The 22,115-nt window shown below is 41.0% G+C and overlaps 1 protein-coding gene across 2 annotated transcripts in view; it reads left to right on the top strand.

Moving 5' to 3' along the window:
- The window catches only part of LOC139649467 (radixin), a 66,045-nt gene extending 47,319 nt beyond the window's left edge, over positions 1-18,726 (top strand). For both annotated transcript variants that reach the window (XM_071525878.1, XM_071525880.1), the window contains exons 5-15: positions 451-573; positions 824-975; positions 1,766-1,849; positions 2,114-2,260; positions 3,320-3,416; positions 4,403-4,566; positions 7,333-7,463; positions 10,403-10,563; positions 11,635-11,727; positions 13,736-13,945; positions 16,960-18,726. In XM_071525878.1, coding sequence (XP_071381979.1) covers positions 451-573; positions 824-975; positions 1,766-1,849; positions 2,114-2,260; positions 3,320-3,416; positions 4,403-4,566; positions 7,333-7,463; positions 10,403-10,563; positions 11,635-11,727; positions 13,736-13,945; positions 16,960-17,124 — 1,527 coding nt within the window. In that variant the 3' untranslated portion in view covers positions 17,125-18,726. The remainder of the gene's footprint in view (positions 1-450; positions 574-823; positions 976-1,765; positions 1,850-2,113; positions 2,261-3,319; positions 3,417-4,402; positions 4,567-7,332; positions 7,464-10,402; positions 10,564-11,634; positions 11,728-13,735; positions 13,946-16,959) is intronic.
- The last annotated feature ends 3,389 nt before the right edge of the window (positions 18,727-22,115 follow it).

Raw genomic sequence — 22,115 nt, 5'->3', positions numbered from 1 at the left:
TGCAAAAAAAACCTCCTCAAATGCACTAAATTAATACCAAATTTAAGTTACATAACTTTTACACCATGACGATATTAAAGTTATTGAAATAAGAGTCTTTAAATAGCAGCGCTGTCCTCCCCTGTATGTGACCTCATAACACTAAAGTGCATTGGAAGTGATTTTTTAAATTTAGCAGGCTGGTGTGTCTAGTCTGTCAGATGCTGTTTGGTGGAGGCTTTTATCTAAAGTGCCATCAGTGAAAACATCTTTTGTTTACTAAAATGAGTTTACAGTCCAGTTTTAAATGAAGATACAGAGTTTGTTAGTCATATATCCTCAGGCAGGAATACTGTATGTGCACCAGCTTGGACCCGTTCACCTGTCGACATGCTAGAAAGCCATGTGGGGGTGAAAGGTGAAAGGTGAAAGGTGAAAGGTCGTGTGTGTGTGTGTGTGTGTGTCTTCCAGGTGACCCAGCAGGATGTGAAGAAGGAGAATCCTCTGCAGTTCAAGTTCAGAGCAAAGTTCTTCCCAGAAGACGTTTCTGAGGAGCTGATCCAGGAGATCACACAGAAGCTGTTCTTCCTGCAGGTACACTCACACACACACACACACACACACACACACACACACACACACATACAGTTATTAATCGTCAGAGTTAACACTTCCTCTTGGTGTTACCTCTTATTGTTGTTGATATGTGTGTATGGATACATTCATTGGTATGCGATTTGGACTGGAAATCTTTTGGTCACAAGCTTGGGGTTCTAACTATAAGCTACCATTGTGTGTGTGTGTGTGTGTGTGTGTGTGTGTGTGTGTGTGTGTGTGTCTGCAGGTGAAGGAGGCCATCCTGAACGATGAGAACTACTGTCCTCCAGAGACGGCCGTGCTGCTGGCCTCCTACTCCGTCCAGGCCAAGTACGCCGACTACAGCAAAGACATCCACAAGGCTGGATACCTGGCTGCTGACCGGCTACTGCCTCAGAGGTACACACACACACACACACACACACACACACATATGCATACACACAGGCATCTCCATACAGCCAAACAGCCACATGCTTTCATGTGTTCACACTGAGAGAGAGGTCTGGTATGACAACAGCAGTAAAGACATTGTGGCAGATTGTAGTTTTAGTTCTACAAGCATTTCTCAGAGGCAGAGCTGCTGTGGAGGCAGAAATAATCTGATTGGTTGAGTTAAACTTCAGTGGGCGGAGCCATGGAACAGTTTTTCAGAGCGTTAGCTAAGTTTGCTAACGGGAAAATATAGAATTCTTGTCAAACTATAAATAAAAATGTAAATGTAATGACTTCATTTTTTAATTCCTTCACTCCATTACATCATGATGTTGAAGCTCAGCAGCTAGCTAATTATCTTACCTAGATAGCGTTAGGTTAGTATGACTAGTTTGAACTTGAAGGTCAGCTAGTTAACTAGCTAATCTAGATAACTTAGTATGGTATTTTTTCAGTTAGCAGCAGAGTGCTAGGCTTCATAATATTAGCTTCCTCCTCTCTTACCTCTTGTCTTTTTCACTGGGTTTCAGTCTAATGTTACTTAGCTAGCTACTGTTGTTCTTTGCTCCTCCCACTGAGGTTTAACTCAACCAATCAGATTATTTCTGCCTACGAGAAATGTTTGTAGCCTACCACTAAAACTCCAATCTGCACCAGGATGATTTTTTTTATGTTTACTGTATATTTATTAATTTGTTATATTTTCATATCTGTTGTTTTCTCCTTTGTGTGTGTGTGTGTGTGTGTTCTACAGAGTCCTGGAGCAACACAAGCTGACTAAGGAGCAGTGGGAGGACAGAATACAGGCCTGGCATGAGGAACACAGAGGCATGCTCAGGTGAGGAGAGAGAGGGAGAGTGAGAGAGGGAGAGTGAGAGTGAGAGAGAGAGTGTGTGTGTATGAGATGTGTGTGTGTGTGTGTCTTGGTTGCAATACCTGACTTTATAATCTGAATGTGAGGAATATGAGTTGTTTTTTGTTTTCACATTTACACATGTAAATGTGTAATTTACACGTGTATGCATGCTTCAATCTGTCTAACGGTGTTCACCCTTTGTGTGTGTGTGTGTGTGTGTGTGTGTGTGTGTGTGTGTGTGTGCAGGGAGGACTCTATGATGGAGTACCTGAAGATCGCTCAGGACCTGGAGATGTACGGCGTCAACTACTTTGAGATCAAAAACAAGAAGGGAACGGAGCTGTGGCTGGGGGTCGACGCCCTGGGGCTCAACATCTATGAGCACGGAGACAAGTAACCACACACACACACACACACACACACAGACACACACACACCACATCATTCCATTACAGTCACTAGTACCTCATCAAAACTGTAATCAGTAATATAAGATGTAAGATTCAGATTACTTTGCCATATTTGAGGTATAAAGGAACAAAAAAAGTGAAAAATTTAAGCATGGCTGCCACTGCAGCAGATACTGTATATTATAGCTGGAGAGAGTAGAGGTAGAGTGGATAAAGTGTCACTGCTCCCTGGATGGCTTTCTCCACCATTGGTTTGACAACATCGCCCTCTTTTGGTGATTCATGATACAGCAAGGAGCAGATGAACAATCTGTATGTAGAAAATAATGTTTCTCAACTTATTCTGCAGGATCACAAACCCCCAAAACAAAATGATGCAGATGTCGGAGGAATGAACATACAAAATGGTCAAATTTGACACCAATTGATCACTTTTATTTTTGTTTTTTTGCATTTGTTGTTAGAGGCATAGAGTCTGATACTATAGAACATTTCAAGAAAAGGGCGAGTATCATAAAAACAAAAAAACTGTATGAGAAATTGATATCAGAGATGCATTTTTACACATCCTACTAATGATTTTGCAATCACAAAATTCATCTTGCAACCTGTTGTGAACCACTGGTAGAAGTGAGTAAACATGGCATGTCTGTTATGAAAGGTGTATCATGCCTGTGTGAGCTGAAACTTTTCTTCCAGCCAAACCTATTGAACGGATTTAAATGTTTTTTTAACAAAAACTCCATTTGGTGAAATATAAACCAAAGCTCTTCTTGGTCATTTAGTTCATTCAGTCACATGTGACTCATCAGTAGTAAAAAAAATTAAAATGTCAACTATGAGATGCCATACGTGCTAGTGTTGACAATCAGTCCTCTGGTGTCATTAAAGTGAAACTGTATCTACACACACATAAATGCATGCACACACACACACACAAAAATAACAGGTTTCTAGACACATTTAGGAGTGAATTCATGCACCTGTAGTTGTATTTTTCTGTTTTGAAGCGCTGATTGAAAGCCTCCTCATGTCTCCTCAGGTTGACACCGAAGATCGGCTTCCCCTGGAGCGAGATCCGGAACATTTCCTTCAACGACAAGAAGTTTGTCATCAAGCCCATCGACAAGAAAGCTCCGGTAAGACTGAGACACACGCCGAGCCACGAGGAGCGCCGAATAAAGCTTTCATGAAACAGCAGGAACACACCTTTGTAATAATAAAGAAAGTTTTTAATCCATAATGAGTGGGGATTTCCAGTTGGGTAACAAGTATATATTTATCTCATATTTTACAAAGGCTCCAATGTGACAAACTTGCAACTTTTTACAGTGTTTTATAGTATTGAATAGTAACAACTACATATATCCACTGGATTACAAATCACTTCTATTCTATTCTGTTCTATTCTATTCTATTCTATTCTATTCTATTCTATTCTTATACTCTTGGACTCCAGCTGGACAAAGATGCTTAACTTGTTGATTCTCTACAGTTTTGGTGTCGACGCTCTTTTCTTTTTCTCTTTCTTTTTTTCTCTTGTAACACAGCCATTACGCTGTTCTTCTTTATTATTTTAACTTGACTAATCCTGCAAGACTTTGTTAGACATGCTCAACTGTCTCTCAAAGATTTATCAGCAGAAATCAACCTGTAAGAGGAAGATGAAAAAAGACTATATTAGTGTCTTATGTCAAAATTAAGTCAAGAACAGGTTTTGAAGTCAAACTAGCTGCCGACACATTTCAACCCTCTAGATCTTCACCAGGGTTCGTATGCAAAGTTTGTAATTTGTCGGGTGAACTTCCACTTTCTGTCAGTGCGAAAAAGTGATAAAACAAAAAATGTCATCCTCTCCATACAAGAGTGCCTTGATTTCTGGGAAAGCTCAGGCTCACCACACACTTCTCTAAGGAACAGTAGCTTCCTTTTCCACTTCTGCCACGTTCTCAGATACAGTGTCAAAAGATCAACTCACAGTCCAGTTTACACATTCAAAACCAAATCCTGAAGTTCAGAAACACTGGAGCATCCACCTCAAAAGGTTTTCCTGACTCCAGAAACTCTTGTCTTTTTGGAGATGTAAGGTTCAGTGAAATGTGACTCTGTCTCGTCTCTCCTCCAGGACTTTGTCTTCTACGCTCCTCGGTTGCGGATCAACAAGCGCATCCTGGCGCTGTGTATGGGAAACCACGAGCTGTACATGAGGAGGAGGAAGCCCGACACCATCGAGGTGCAGCAGATGAAGGCTCAGGCCCGAGAGGAGAAGCACCACAAACAGATGGAGAGGTACAGGAGTGAATGAGAGGCCAAGCAGATTTTCACACACTTTGGTGCATCGTCTGATCGCGCCTTAATACATATTTTGCTGCAAGTGTGACACACATTTTTTTCTCCTAGACTATATTGTCATTTTTCATGTACTTACTCATTTAGCCACTCCATCATTTAGTCAGGATTCCCTGTATATATCAGCTGGAGGACTCAGGTTCAGTTCCCATAAACTAAAACTGCACTCATCCTAAAACTGTCTGCACTCAGTGTCTGTAAGGTATTTTGAATTAAATCCTCCACCAAATTACAGCTGTAATCAAAGTGAGAGAGTGCTGAAGTGATGAAGTGAGTGAGTGCTGAAGCTTTCTGACCAACAGGGGGCAGCATTGCATCGAAAACAGCTCCTGTTCTTCAATTCAAGTCAACAAGCGTTATTGGCATGACTGGTCTGTAACAGTGTTGCCAAAGCAAATGAGCACTGATAGTGAAGTGCACATCAAGAAAAATGAAAGAAGGGCAAACCATACATAAAACAGACACTAGGGTAGGTCTTAAGGGGACAGGGAAGGTCTTAAGGGGGGACAGGGGAGGTCATAAGGTGGGACAGAGTAGGTCTTAAGGGGGGACAGAGGAGGTCATAAGGTGGGACAGAGTAGGTCTTAAGGGGGGACAGAGGAGGTCTTAAGGGGACAGGGTAGGTCTTAAGGGGACAGGGTAGGTCTTAAGGGGGGACAGAGGAGGTCTTAAGGGGGGACAGAGGAGGTCTTAAGGGGGGACAGAGGAGGTCTTAAGGGGGGACAGAAAAGGTCTTAAGGGGACAGGGAAGGTCTTAAGGGGACAGAGTAGGTCTTAAGGGGACAGAGTAGGTCTTAAGGGGGGACAGAGGAGGTCTTAAGGGGGGACAGAGGAGGTCTTAAGGGGACAGGGAAGGTCTTAAGGGGGACAGAAAAGGTCTTAAGGGGACAGAGTAGGTCTTAAGGGGACAGAGGAGGTCTTAAGGGGGGACAGAGGAGGTCTGAAGGGGACAGGGAAGGTCTTAAGGGGAGACAGAAAAGGTCTTAAAGGGACAGAGGAGGTCTTAAGGGGACAGGGATCTGGAGTGTTAGCTGCTGTCCTTCAGGCTGTGGCAACTCAACACATATTTTGCTGCTATTTTTGCAGTCTTTCCTGAGGTCAAAATATGTCCTTATTCTTTCATATTTTTTACAGTGAAAGACAAAGTGCCCCTCTGTCTCTCTGTCTGTCTCTCTCTCTCTCTCTCTCTTTCTCTCTCTCTGACCCCAGCAAAACCCCCTTAAACACCCCTTCATTTTTGACTCCTTACTTTCTAATTGAATATAAAGTTCAGGGCGACAGGAACTTTCCATTAATAATTCATTAACAATCTGTAAAACTGCACAAAAGGCATAAGAAATCCCTTAATTACTAGTGTCTCCATGAATGAACCCATGAATAAATCCCTTAAAAATCCATGATACTAACTTTACTTTTTTAAAGCTATGTTAGTTTTAATGTATAATTCATGTTTATGTACTAAGAAATTAAGGACATTTCAGGGATAAAATTAAAGGGTTTCCTTTATTCATATTCAGTTTTTAGGCTCAGACAACATTCTTATTTACTTTGAGTTTTAGTCTCAGTGTCCCAATGTTTCAAATAATTATTATGATCCCGTTCGTCTTCTTCTGTGAGTTAATGTGGGCTGAAGCCGTGGCTGCAGGCAGCTGCTGTTACATAAAGAAACACAACACCACTAATGTAATGAAACCCAGTCCGGCCGGCTCGCTTTCCTGTCGATAACATGAAGTTACGTGATAAGAAATTAATTTAGATGAGAGCGTCTTGGTGCTCAGCGGAGCGAGGCGGGGCGGGGCGGAGCGAGGCGGGGCGGGGCGGGGCGGGGCGGGGCGGGGCGCACGCCGGGCACTGCTCATGTCACGGGTTTGATCCTTATGTAAGACCCATTCTGAAAGAACACATGTCTTGTGATTTATAAATTTGAAATAATGAAAATGGTGTTAACTGAAATACTAGCGAGATTTAATAGTTAATTTCTGCTATAGTCATATCTGTTGATTATTATAGAACATCCTGTAGTATGTATGGGCGTTCGCCACACCCATACTTATCAGCATTCAACACAATAAGCAATAAGCAACAGAAACCTCTCTCTCTCTCTCCCTCTCCCTCTCTTTCTCTCTCTCTCTCTCTCTCTCTCGCTCTCCCTCTCTCTCTCTCTCCCTCTCTTCATGCTTTAGTGTGGGAGCTGAGAGTCTGGATTCAAATGTCAGTTGTGTTGTGGGCTGCTGGAACTGGAAATTGGTTTATTCAGTTTTGTTTTTATTAGTTTTGTGTGTGTGTGTGTGTGTGTGTGTGTGTGGCTGTGGGACTGTGAGTTTTGAAGGCGTCTTTAGCTACTTTTTTTTTCTTTGTTTTGTTTTTGTGAGATGTTTCATTAACGGACATCAAAAGTCAAAGTCTCCCTGTCAGCTGTTTAAAATAAAACATATTCCTCTTAAAAAGTTATTAAGATTACAATACTAGAGTCTTGGATGAGGTTCACCAAATTCTCCAAACTGGTGAAACTGCATCGGAAACAAGTGAAATTAGAGGTTTTTTCACTTGTTTTAAGAAAAACAAGATTTGAAGACTCAACTCTAGACACCATGATTTTTTAATTAAGATGTATTTCACAGTAAAAGGACGAATCAATAAATAAAATAACTGGCTCCATGTGTGTGTGTGTGTGCTGATGGTTGTTTTTTGGTGTTTTTTTGGCAGGGCGCAGCTAGAAAACGAGAAGAAGAAGCGCGAGCACGCAGAGAAGGAGAAGGAGCGGATAGAGAGAGAGAAAGACGAGCTGATCGAGAGGCTGAGGCAGATCGAGGAGCAGACGCACAAGGCTCAGAAAGGTGCAACACAATCGACACACACACCAACACACACATCAACACACACACCAACACACACATCAACACACACACATGCATGTACGAGGGCCTGTACATACAGAGACACAGAAGGCACAATTTACTTGTTCTCTCATCCACATATTAAACCTATATTCACTCAATGACTATCTCTGACCGCCCAACTCTCCCTGCATTCATGTGCTAGCGGATATACAAAAAATTGATTTTCTATGAGGAAATATGACATAAACGTCATTCCAAATCGGATGATGAAGTCAGAAAGTCAGAGAAAGTTTTGCTCCATGAGTGTCCCTGAGTTTTGACACTGTGATGACTTTTGTTTTGTGTCAGTCAGCGGTAAGAAAACACTTCAGTACACATGCAGCTTTATTACTCGTTTGTAGCCAACCATCATAACTAATATTTCTTCAAACGAGGCTTGTTAGATTAGCTCATTAAGCTGCAGGACATTTCTTATTCATTAAAACAAGCTGAACCAAAGCTATCTGTCTATTTATGAAACTAGAATTAAATATAGGTGAAATATTTTTTTGGGTGGAGGGTGTTTTGGCTATTTCTACCAAATGGTAATTGAAAATTTAATGTAACTAAATCAATTTATGATTTATTTGCATTACACAATACCTGTTGCAAACATATACAAAATCGTTATAACTTGCTACCACAGTGCTACCAAAAATACTAGAAGTAGAACTGAAACTAAGGAAAACTAAACTAAACTAAACTAGGAAACCCACGCTGAAAACTAACTCATGCAATGAAAAATCTCAAACCAGGATAGCTCTAAGCAACTCTGTGTCAGTCCTTCACAGGCTGAACCTGGTTCTCTGGGTTCAGAACAGGTTTCCAGGCAGCAGATGATGATTTACAGCAGCAGCAACCCGTCATTAAGAGCTCAGCTGCTGAAAAAACACACAAACAAAAATACCTGAGGAGTCGCTGTCACCTGCATCAGTCTGTTCAGGGTGAAGCCAATCAGCCCTCGTCTTTTTTTCCTTTTGCATACTTGTGTTGGTATTTGCATAAAGCAGAGGCTCAGGGAAGAAGCTGCAGACAGGGAGGAGGATCCACAGCATCATGTCAGGGTCAGAGAACAGGCGTGTAGGTTTAACACAGGATCCTCCGCCGGTTCTTGTTACACTGTGAAGAAAATCCAGAGCTGAGTTTTGACAGAAGCCTCATGTCTGGGCCTGCGTTCCTCCTGCTGAAGTTTATTCCTGTTACATACCCATTTATTACCATGTTTCTGAACATTATGATGAATGCATTTTTCTTCCAGTAATTAATCAAGTAAAACAGCATGAAGAGGATAAATAAAAATCAGCGCTTAGTGTAAAAGTTCTCCATGTTCACTATGAGGAAAACAACATTAAGTAAAGTACTCTGACTTACTTAAATGAATTAAAACTACTAAAATCAATGAAAGGTCATGGAATTTTACATCAAGACCGCAGTGGGAATCCTGGAGATATTTCAGTGACTCTCAGTCTTTAGCACTTTTTGAATTTGCCTGGTGATTCATAACCTATCCACCACTGATTCACTGACTTCATTTTTCGTTAGTTGTCAGTTATAGTTTAGTTTAGTAGCATTTTTATTCAGTCATCACACACAATACAATAAACAGTATATACATTATACAATCTAATATACAATAAGTATTAAGTATTAAGTAGTGACTGAAAAGGCACAGGCAGAAGCATAATGTTTATATATGCCTATCCTACATTCTTATCAATTTAAGCTACCCTCCAGAAATAAAAAGTAATAATAAAATAAAAATCATTCACACTTGTAACCCTCAAAAATAGCTTTGTAAACCATTCTTTTGAAAACCAAAAGCGAGTTAAACATTCTTAAATTTATATGAGCATTGTTCCATAATTTAACCCCAAACAATAGAAATACATCACCTTTTAATCCCTTTTTTAGCTTTTTGTACGGTAAACTTACAAACATCTCTCAAATCATATTTACACTCCTGCATTGAAAAAAAACCTTTGTACACAGTCTGGGAGTGACTTTGTTTTAGCTCTGAATAATATGCCAAATCATTAAATTTCATAGCATGGGATTTTATAAACAGTGGATTAGTGTGATCATAGTAACCAGCCTTATTAATAATACATATGGCGTTTTTGTAGTAAGACTATTGAATTTATAGTCGTTTTAAAAGTCGACCCCCACAATTCCACACAGTAAGATATGTAAGGAAGTATAAGTGAGCAGTAAATTATATACAAGGCCTTATGATTTAAGATATCCCTAGATTTATACAGGATTGCTACTGACTTTGAAATGTTTCCTTTAATATAGTCAATATGTTGTTTCCATGTTAATTTATGATCAATCACAACCCCTAGGAATTTTGTCTCAAAAACTCAAAATCTTTGGGCGATCACAGCAGCAAAGCAGCTTGATGTAACCTTGGAAACGCCTCAGAGCAACAACAGTCATGGCGGCGTTCACTTCTGATTGTTCCTGTTTTCCGGTTCCATGCCGTTCAGTTTTGTAAGGACTGACGAAATTGCTAAATCTAATTCGCTATCATCCGGTTCCTTTGCCGGCTGCCATTTTGGTAGTTGTTGTCGCTCTGTGGCAGTGTCATAAGCATATTTGTCCCGCCTACATCCACCATCCAATCAGGTATCTCAGACGGTGTCAGTCTGCAAATAACTGCCGGTGGACAGGCTTGAGCCCAGACCGCTATGAATCACCATGCAAATTCAAAAAGTGCTAAAGACTGAGATTCATGGGGCTGGAGACCAGGCAGCAAAACTGCAACAAAACTGCATTGTAATGGTTAAAAGAAGGTAAAGAAGGTGCAGAGTTGGCTAAACGTATTTCCTCTTGCATTTTGTCTTGATTTGGTCTTTAACTCCGTATAAATGTGTGTGTGTGTGTGTGTGTGTGCGCAGAGCTGGAGCAGCAGACCCGGAAGGCCCTGGAGCTGGACCAGGAGAGGAAGCGGGCGAAGGAGGAGGCGGAGCGGCTGGAGAAGGATCGGCAGGCGGCGGAGGAGGCCAAGGCAGCGCTGGCTCAGCAGGCTGCCGACCAGATGAAGAACCAGGAACAACTGGTAGCCGCACACACACACACTTCACCCACTCTTCATCTGCCGCTCCTGAACCTGGTCTACACTGTTAGTCCGCATAGCACACAGCTGGAGTCTCTGAACTCAAACGTTGGCTGATCTTTCCTGACAATAGAATAGAATTGCAATTTTCTAAACCGTTTCTACAAGGATCAGAGTGATAGTGCAGCATTAAGTCACTGCTATATACATTTCTCACAGTGAATAAGCACACACACACACACACACACGCAGTGGGTCTTATATGATAACTTCATCTGTGCTGTGACACAGTAGAACAGGTTTTTTAATCTCTACTGGATTCACCACGTGATTTTTAAGAAACAGTGTTTGAATTCTTTCTACATGGCAGCTTACTGTAACTGTAACCCAATGCTCATCCTTCTATTGAGAACGCCAGAGCTTGAATTCTGAGGGAAGCTATTAGCACTAAGCCTATAATGACTTAACATTTAGCTGAAGCCATAACAGCCTTTAATCACAGAGAAATAGACTCAGTTTGATGCCAAGCTGCAGCGGCTTCAAGGTCATCACTTGGTCACAATCTTGTTTCTTATTTTCCTTCACCTGATTTCATTTCATGTATCTATTAGTTTTAGTTCTTTTTGTGGTTCTTATTTTTATCTCATTATGTATTTTACTTTTTTTTGTTTTTCTGCTTTTGACATACTTTGTAAACTCTGCTTTTTAATATGTGCTATGTAGATAAAGTTTATTATTATATTATTATTATAAAACTGAAGTTCCTAAAAATTGGTTTACACATTAAGAACTAGTAGTCTGTTTGATGTTGGTTAGAAAGCATTGTAATGTTACTGTAACAGCAGTTTGACCTCAGTTTTAACCTTTAAAGCAGTAATGAGCACAACTTAATACTGTGTTTTTGCCATAAAAGATTAGATTTAATTCCTTCATGTGATTATCGGATCAACAAGGATTTATTTTGTAAAAACACTGAAACCGCACACAGCTTCACATTCTGCAGCCTTCTTCAGAAAGTTGTCAAGAGTGTGTGACGGACGTGTGTGTGTGTGTGTGTGTGTGTGCTCTACGCAGGCTGCTGAGCTAGCGGAGTTCACTGCCAAAATCGCTCTGCTTGAGGAAGCCAAGAGGAAAAAGGAAGACGAGGCCACAGAATGGCAACACAAAGTAATGGTTACCTGTGTGTGTGTGTGTGTGTGTGAGAGAGACGTGTGTGTTTGTGTGGTGGTGTACATTTAACAAATGAACTGTCTGTGTGTGTCTCAGTCTGGAAATGTGTGTGTGTTTGATAAATGTGTGTTTCTGTGTTTTATAGATGTTTTATAGGGTTGCACTGTGTGTGTGTGTTTGATAAATGTGTGTTTCTGTGTTTTATAGGTGTTTTATAGGGTTGTGCTGTGTGTGTGTGTGTGTGTGTTTGATAAATGTGTGTTTCTGTGTTTTATAGGTGTTTTATAGGGTTGTGCTGTGTGTGTGTGTGTGTTGGTATACAGCTGTGGAAAAAATTAAGAGACCACTGCAAAATTATCAGTTTCTCTGGTTTTACTATTTATAGGTATGTGTTTGAGTAAAATGAGTAAAATTAACATTTTCGTTTTATCCTATAAACTGCTGACAACATTTCTCCCAAATTCCAAATAAAAATATTGTCATTTAGAGCATTTATTTGCAGAAAATGACAACTGGTCAAAATAACAAAAAAGATGCAGTGTTTTCAGACCTCGAATAATACAAAGAAAACAAAGTTCATATTCATTTTTAAACAACACAATACTAATGATAATTTTGCGGTGGTCTCTTAATTTTTTCCAGAGCTGTATGTGTGTGTGTGTGTATGTGTGTGTGTGTGTTTGTATGTGTGTTATGCACATGCGGACAACAGATGAATCTATGTGGGTCTCGGAGTGCATGTGTGTGTATGTTAGATAAGTGTGTGTTTATATAAATGTGTGTGTGTGCTTTTGCATGTCAGCGTGAAGTGTTCCTAGTGTGTGTGTGTGTGTGTGTGTGTGTGTTCAGATGAGATCATGTGAGCACAGAGTGATTATTGTTTGCTTCACTCATTAAACACCTCGCCAATATGCAAATGTTTAAACTGCGTGAGATGTGAATGCGCTTGTGGCTTCATGCTGCTTCTAATTCCAGAAACTCTACTGTTGGCTGCACAGTTACTGTGTGTGTGGTTAGTAGGTGTGAATTCGGCCCCCGGCAGTTGGTGGACGCTCTTATGTAGGGTGTGGAGTGTATTACAATAGCATGAGCTTCAATTCCTAGATCACTGCAGGAAATTAATATGAAGGAGTGTCACAGTTTCAGTCACATTGACCTGAAATACTCCTGTGACCCCAGAAGAATCAAGTCAGACGGTAGGAGGAGATTAAAAAAAGGAAAGTGTTCAGTTTTCCCTGAGAATGTTCTTCTTGTCAGGGTGGAAAAGCCTCTGAAACAGCATTTTACAGAAGAAAAGTTAGAAAAAAAATGTTATATTTAGGCCAAGGTTTGCAATAACAATCTAAATATGCAATTCGAACCCTTGTTTTCATGTATTCATGCACACGAGATACGTCCATACATCCATTCCCTCGATTTGGTTAACACGTCCCCTCTGTTTGATTCAGGCACACAGAATTACATGTCATTCCCTCAATTTGTCTTCGTTTTGCTTTTGTTTTTTCCCACAAATTCATAATTCATGTGCACTGTTTTTCCCACAGTTAAAACGGCACAACGCTTATTCCAAAAAGCTGAGTCGTTGATTTCAAGCACCTCTGAAAACAACTCGTACAACTCAAACACTCGCGCACGAGTTGCCAAAACATTCCCCGGCTTGCACAAATCCAGGGAACGAATTGTATCTTGTCGGTACAAATAAACCAAAATGAGGGATCATTTTAACCAAATTGGGGGAATGAAATGTATCTGAATCTAACTAAATAAGTGTTAGAATTACATATTGTGCACATGTGACGGTATATCACAACGGCCACTCCCAGGCCCCGTAAAAAAAAAGCCATACCTATGAAATTCTTTGAAGTGTGTGTGTGTGTGTGTGTCTTTACGTCTGTGGGTGCATGCATCTGTCTACATGCCTGCGTCTGTGGGTATGTCTTTTTTTTTTTTTTATATGTGTGTGTGTGTGTATTAATTCATCCCCCCCCCCCCCCCCCCCCCCCAGGCCCTGTCGGCCCAGGAGGACCTGGAGAAGACCAAGGAGGAGCTGAAGACGGCCATGACGTCCCCGCCGGCGCCCGAGCACGACGAGCAGGACGAGACGAGCGCCGAGGCGAGCGCCGAGCTGCTGAGCGACGGCGTCAGCAGCCACCGCAGCGAGGAGCAGCGCGTCACCGAGGCCCAGAAGAACGAGCGCGTCAAGAAACAGCTGCAGGTAGAGGGGGACGTTTCTACTGGCTCCCGCATCGCTTCTGCTCAGTTGCTCGTAGGAGATGTCGAAATAAAGCGGTTTCATTTTTTCAGTTGAAAAGACGTTTAAAAAAAAAAAATGGCTGTGGTCACCGGTGCAAAAGACGGTTCCCACTGAGCAAAAGACGTGATTTCAACGTTGCGTCTATGCTTTAGCTCTCATATAGCCCAGGATCATTACGGCTATGTATAGACCTATTTTAGACCAAGCAGTAAATACATTATTACAATGAATAAACATCTGTAAATACCAAAAATATGCACCAGAGAAGTCCTGTAGACTAGCCTACAAGATAATTATCTGAGCACAAGAAGTAATTTCAACATTGCGTCTATGCGTAGCTCTCATATAGTCCAGGATAATATTGTCTATGTATAGACATCTAATAAACTTTCACTTTTCAACCCCATTTAAACTTAATTTAGCCTAGACGGCTATGGCCATTTAAACGTGTTTTAAACGTCTAATCAATGTAAAATTGCTCAGTGGGACGTTCAAAACAGGTTCAAAAGTGACAGTTTTTTCACCGACTAGCCTATTTGAAGACGTTGATTGAACATTCACATTTAGACCATATTTCACCGGGATATTACACCGGTGAAATATGGTCTAAATGTGAACGTTCGACGTTCAGAGACAGGAAAAATAAAAGGGAGAGAGAGAGATGGGGGGGCGACATGCAACAAAAGTCCACAGCCAGATTCAAACCACAAATGTTGAGGTATGAGGTATGTGTCTTAACCAGTAGGCTACCAGAGCACGCTGCATTTGGTATTAAATATTTTAGTATATAACCCTTAGTATATACACCACTTGACTATGTCAGTGTCAGTTGCAGTCGAAGCTGTACCACCATTTAAAGTTGCATTTAAAGTGTAGCCAAAATAAGAAACAGAAGTCCCTCCCTAGTGCTTAAAAAATTATTTGACGTGCCTCCCCCATTTTGCCCCCCCCCCCCCCCATAAATAACGAACAGTCCCTTATTTCCCCTGCCTGGAGCAAGCCAGAGGAATTACTGTGTTTCCTACTTACTGGAAAAGGTGGAACACAAATGAGATTTTCCTGGAAGAGTTGTTTGCACTGGAAGAGTTAGAGAAAGAGGAGGAGGAGGAGATACTATTACTGGTAGTACTAGGCAGATTGGAGTGTTAGTTCTACAAACATTTGTCTGAGAAAGAAATAATTTCATTGGTTGAGTTAAACCTCAGGGGGCGGAGCCAAAGAAACAGTTTTTCAGAGCGCAAAGGTGGAACTCGGGTCAAAATATAAATAATAACATAAACAGCAAAGATTTCTCATTCATTCATGATCAGGGTGTTCATGATGTTGAAGCTCAGCAGCTAGCTAGCTTAGCTGTAGGCTAGTATGGCTAGTTTGAACTTGGAAGCTCAGCTAGCTAACTAGCTAACCTACATAACTTGGCTAGTAGTAGGGCCTAGTAGTGACTTCAGTTAGTAGCAGAGCACTAGGCTTCATAATATTAGCTTCCTCCTCTCTTACTTCTTGTCTTTTTCACTGAGCTTCAGTCTAATGTTACTTAACCAGAAAAACTGTGAGTCTTTGGTTCCGATTAGTTAAACCTCCGAGAAATGTTTGTAGAAGTTAAACTCCAGTCTGCCTACATGAGCTTCCTGATGTGTTGATCTTCACCACTACACTATCTTGGGGCATTTCATATTGAATTTCCCAGAGTTAGTAAGCGTTGATTTTTCAATGACAGTTATTCAAAGTTGTGTTGACTGTAGAGTTCGACTGAACTTCGATGGGCGTGGACTTCTATAAAAACTGGCACTGTGTTGGTCTTTTTCTCTCAGTTAAATTAATACTGACAATTTTGCCTTGTATTTGAAAAAACACACAGCGGCTGGGGAGCGGGCCAAACTAAATATCATCAACCTCAGATTAGAAGCCGGGCGCCGCTGTGCTCGGCCCACTGGTGTCAGATTCATGGTCGGCCGTGTTTATCACTTCACACCTGCAGTGGTGTGATGTGGTGTGATGAGCTGGCAGAACAACCTGGAATTACCTTTGAATCAGGGCCAGGCAGGACCTGATGCGTCACGGCCGGCTGTGTTACTGATATACTCTAATTCCTGAAGACAGTGACGGATGAGTGAAGTTTGCTTTCTAATAGCTGCTTCTCTGTTTTCTGTCGACATCTGGAAACCTCTGCGTCTCTTTCTGATCACGTGATTCACTCCGTCTGTCCGTCAAACATGCTATCTGCTATCTGCTATGTGCTATCAGGTAATTTGTCAGACACTGCTGGTCTGATTTAGATGAAAATTGGAGGGATGATGCGTCTTCGCACTGTGTTCCAGCATTTAAAACATAACACTGAGTGGCCTAATGGGCACTATAATTACAGGTAAAATCAAACTTTGAAAGGCCATAACGCCTATACATAAGTCTGATTGATATAAAATTAGCAACAAATCCAGACAGCCTTACAAATTACACTGATTGGCCTATTGGGGGCGCTAGAACAGAAAGACTCAGAAAGACGTTTTTAACTCAAATGTGAGTTATGTGGCCTTTAAAAAAAAATGACACCGATTGGCCTGATAATTAAAGGTTCGAATTTCAAATTTTGAAAGGCTAGACACATCAGCAATACTTACAAAGTACATTGATTGGCTGAATGTGGGTGCTATAATTAAAGGTCAAAATTTTTAACTCAAATGTGACATCACCACACCAGACACCACTGATCCAATTTTGCTGAAACTTGGCTGGATGACAGGTTTTGGCACTTTGCTCTTATACTGATTGGCCGCAAAATTTCAAACTTTGAAAGACCATAACTGCCACACCACCGCTCCAGTTTTGACAACATTTGGAGGATGATGCATCTTGCCACTGACGCACCAAGGGCTGCCTGCCTCATTCGTGAAGGATGACATGTTTCACTTGCTGTTTCCGTCACTCACCCCTCCTCTCTCCTCTCTCCTCTCTCCTCTCTCTCTCTCTCCTGTCAGGCTCTGAGCTCGGAGCTGGCCGAGGCGCGCGACGACACCAAGAAGACCCAGAACGACATGCTGCACGCCGAGAACGTCAAGGCCGGCCGAGACAAGTACAAAACCCTGCGGCAGATCCGCCAGGGCAACACCAAGCAGCGCATCGACGAGTTCGAGTCCATGTGAGGCGGGAGAGAGAGAGAGAGAGGGAGAGAGGGAGCTAGAGACACAATGACACAGAGAGAGAGAGAGAGGAAGTCTCATTGCCATGTCAACGCCTCGCTTTCCCGGTACAGCCCGCATCCTGCCTGCCCCCCTGCCTGCCCCGTCCCACCCAGCTGCACTCAACTTCTTCCTGCACCCCCCGGGAGAAAGTACAGGCCAGCGTCCCGCCCACCCCACCCCCCACCCCCCCCACCCCGAGCCTCGCCAAAGCTCTGCCCAGCAGCGGTTGGCCAATCACACCGCTCCTCGCTTCTTAGAGCTCCAACCCCCTTCCGAAGCACACAACCTGTAATCGGTCTGGAAAATAGCAAGCAACATATCCCGACAAACACGAGCTCCTCCCTCACACTAAAAGGACAGTTTTAATGCTTGCATGTATAATAAAAAACAAAACAAAAACACACAACAGATAGACAAAACAACAACACCGGAAGGAGAAATTGGTTGATATCTTGCTTTTATTGAAAAACAGAAAATGGCCATTTGTAGCTTTTCGATGTTGCCGGCAAGCTTGTCCGTAAAGCTTTAATATCTGTACCTTACTTTTACTTTTTTTTTGTCATCAGTTGAAGAATTTAAATAATTTCTTTTAAAAACCGCCTTATTTGTCTCATTTCACTCCCATCTAATGTTACCTTTTGTCGTTTTTTGTGTTGGGAAGGTTAGTGTGTTCAGTTCTGTGGTCAGTCTCGTCGATCTGTTAATGTTTTATCCACTAACTTCTCATCCTGATCGGCTTTCAGTTTGCAAATACTCAACCTTGAGCGTTTTAAGCAAACAGATAAGCTAGTTGAATTTGGAAATGATACATACTTATTGTGCTGGCATTCTCCATCCATCAATACATTTGTTGAAATATATACAGTATTTTGGCTCACAATAAAGATTCAATTTATATTTCCTACTATGCAGCTATGCTCCTGAGGGTTTTGAACACGGCACACAGCAGCAGAGCGGGACAGCTTGACAAGTGATGTGGTGGAAATACACATCTGACCTGACACTGCTGACTAATGAGACTCACTGACAGCTGGAATTTGCTATTCAGACAGCAATTTATCTTTCTTCTCTCAGTGATGAATCACTGCTGTGTTAATGAACCACCTGACTGGGTCAATGCAAACGCAGCAATATCGCAGCATAATAGCAGTATTTTGCCAATAACATGAGAAGACATTCATAAATCATGAACGTGATTATGTGCCGTCATTTTTCATATTTGTGGAGGCCAGATGCTGATTCAGGTAATACAGTCAGATAAATCTTCTTCCTCTTTAACAAGAAACACCATGAGCAAACCCATTCACTGATCAGTGGCATCATTAAACATTAATCAGGCTGTAGATATAATAGATCTGATAAGGTGGATTCTATATTCAGAAATGATATGATAGAATGAATAAAAAAAAACACAAATAGGGAAGAAAAGTCTCATGTTGTGTAGTTGTGAATTAGTTAAGCTACAATAGCAAATTCTCAAAAATCCACCAATAAATACAAATCACATCACAAATTTATGTAATTTGATTCACAAAAACAGATTAAACAATTTATATGACTATTTACATGATTTTTTGAAAACGTTTGGTAACTTTTGTGAAAGCCTGTTAAACTTTTTGTATGCATTACCAAAGTATTTGTTTGTGGATTTATTTGTTTCTTATTTTTATTTGTATTACTCCTATCAAATATATTTCTGAATATTGAACCACAGTTCACTCTATAGCTGCCCTCCAATTCTCACTTCAGTTCATCAGTTAGTTAAAGACTTGCTGTAGTAAAGTCCAATCATGGGGCAGATACAGCCAACCTCAGGGCAAAATGTACCACAATGGAAAAATAGTCTGTATTGACTTTACTGTGGCTTTCTTCCAGTGCATTAGCCTATGGAAAAGTATTGTAACAGAGTCCAAAACAGAGAGAGAAATGAGAAAATAGACCCCAGAATCATCCAATCATCCACCCAGTGAGCAGATCATACAGGTGGAGCCGGGGCAGAAGTCCTGCAGGAGGCAGAGCCAAGGACAAGACCAGCAGCACACCTTCCCTAGTAACATCCAGGGTGAACCATGTGTTTTTGAACAACGATACTGATGTTTTCACACTGAAGTCGCCAAGCCAGCTGATATTCACCTCTAAAGCTGACCACTGTCATGCCAGAAAATTACAAGTAGTCAGTGTTTCCTCCTTAATTCATTTCTTGTCAGGGTGAAAAGTAAACTAAAACACTAAAACTCTCCACCGAAACCAGAGTGAGGAGATTCTGTTAGTGTCAGCAGCTCTTTAAGGCAGAGTGACCCACCACACCTATTCAATGGTAGAGAAACTCTGGGAGACATTACTGCCTTGAAATGGAGCTTTATGAACAAATAAAATGTGGAAAAAAAAAAAAAAAGTAAAATGTCATGTCAGGTTTTCCAGCCTGTTTTTCTATATGAACCTCCATCATATCATAGGAGGAGACACTGACTGGCTGATATCAGATATTTAATAAAAGGCCGATATCAATCTGATATCTAACCTTAATATATACCACCAATTGGCTCTTTACTCCCATGTGAATCAAGTCTTATCAAGCAGGAAAACGCACACAGACCCACCAACATGTGAAAGCTTGAGTAGCTTTATTGCTCAGTTACACGTTAACACACAAGAAGAGTCAACATCTGTCATTCGGCCACAGTTTCCCTGAATCAGAAGGTGTGACCCACAGGCAGAGCCGCCTCGCAAAGTTTGTTTTTCTTGCTTTTCTTTTGGGTTTCATTGCCTAAAGCTCAGTTCAGCTCCACCGGCCTGCAGCACAGACCTCCAGAAAAAAAAACAAAAAAAACGTGAAACTGAGAAATTATTACTGACTTAAAGGTAAAAATCATTTTGGGAAAACCATTTAGCCTTTTTAAGATCTTTGCCTATCAAATATTAACATTGTTGAGGATGGAATTGCTTACATTTTTTAGCAATTATGTGATAAATTTAAAGTTGTTTTTTTTCTAAAAATGGATAGACTCTAGGGCTGGGCATAGATGGACACAGTTCATATTGAAATTCATCCGATTAAAGCAATACGTCTGCGCATTTTATTACAAAACACAATACATATTTTTATATGTAATCCAGCCTTGCTTAATTGATATACCTTATAAATTGATACTGGTAATAAAAATCTGTATAGCTTTTATACCGACAGGTTTTGTTTTTCGGCACCCAGCATATTGGACTCTTCATCTGCCATAAAGACACTCAGTGAAACTCAGCTGTGGTCAAACTCCTCTTATTCTCTTTATTTTGGTTTCATATTACCACTGTTGACCTGAGCAGGCGAAGCATTAGAAAGCAACAAACCATCATTCAATCATTCAGCCGTTTGTTTGGCTTTGGTCCCATCCCAATGTCAACCTTTTTTTATTTTTATTTTTTTTTTTTTTAGCAGTTTTTCATTTAAAAAAAAGACTAAATTCAGCATAAACAAACTTGGTTTTGAATGCTTTCTGTAGCACAAATGAAGTTGGATTAAAGCACATTGGTAATAAAGACGGGAAGAAGTTTCAATAAACAGGGAGGCTGTTGATATTTTACATTTCTCTCACATAGGATAAAACAGCTGGATGTCATGGGGGATCCATTCTTACTGTAGTGACAAAACTAACAAACTGCAAAAAGGCATTTCATCTGACCAGACAAAACCCACAGAGACAAATCCTCAATCACCATCATGACATAAACACAACATACATTAGCACAGTTAGCATTGAGCTAATCCCATTATCCATCAACACTGACAAAACCCGGAGGGGTGACTTTTACTACAATCTCTTCTTGCTCATAAACATCACATACAATTTAAAAAAATACCTCTTTAAGAAAGTTTATGACAATAGAAAAATAGGTTTTTCCCCACTTTTCCTGAACACGGTTCAGAATATCAGGCCTGCCAGGAGACCGCCCCAGAGAAACCAAACACCTCCGCTTGATGTGAAAGGAAACACTATCGTCCTGAGACAGGACGCTGTCAGGAGGAATGAGGGACGACTTGTTCCTGAGACCTTTCAGATTACAGTACGCCCCGGAGGAGAAAAGCTTTTCTTCAAGTGAGGGAGCTTAGAGACGAAGACAGAAAATGACAGCGCACAAACGGTACGAGATCAGTGGCGGATTTAACTTTCTGAAGCGGGTATCATTAAAGATTTGCGGCCAGGGACACAAATTTGACACGCTTAGTCTTGCTTTGGGACCCAGGCTTATTAAAACCTATTGCTACATTTACTTTTTGTCCTACAGTACCACAACCCATTCTGGGTCCTGGGTTACATACATTTCTAAGGTGGAGTATGGAGCTCCCTGCTTCAGTTTACAGTAAAGACCGAGTGAACATCGGCCCCCAGTTATATGAGCAAGAAGAACATAATTTGGTGGATACCTACAGTACCACATGTGCATATATTTTTAGCATGGCAGGCCCAAGTGGGAATCGAACCCCTAACCCTGGCAGGGTTAGTGCCTTGCTCCGCCCACTGAGCTACACAGCACCATGCACTTTAACACACTTTCAGTTCAACGACAATACAAACAATAACATTAGCTGTTTCAATTTTCGCTTTTCAACCACTGTAATCCAGTGGTTAAAAAAATGCATTTGATGCTCTCTCTCCAGAACTTGAAAAAAAATAAAAATGCCCCCTCATATAAATATATTATAGGCTAACGGTACCGAATGTGACAGAGTTTGCCACATATACTCAAAAATACTTTTTTGTATAAATATTCTCATATAAAACAATGATCTTGTTTAAGTTAATATGATACAATTTGTATCAACAAAGAGAGGTGTCCTCTGGCCACTAGAGTTGGTGCGAGGCAGACTGCAGTTTTAGTTCTATAAGTGTTTCTCAGAGGCAGAAATAATCTGATTGGTTGAGTTAAACCTCAGTGGGCAGAGCCAAAGAACCACAGTT

The sequence above is a fragment of the Centroberyx affinis genome, unplaced genomic scaffold, assembly GCF_046629955.1.
Source record: "Centroberyx affinis isolate AG114_WGS23_722 - 3 ecotype Tasmania unplaced genomic scaffold, CSIRO-AGI_Caff_v1 ptg001348l_1, whole genome shotgun sequence".
NCBI classification, from domain to species: Eukaryota; Metazoa; Chordata; class Actinopteri; order Beryciformes; family Berycidae; genus Centroberyx; species Centroberyx affinis.
This window is presented reverse-complemented; position numbering and strand designations above follow the sequence as displayed.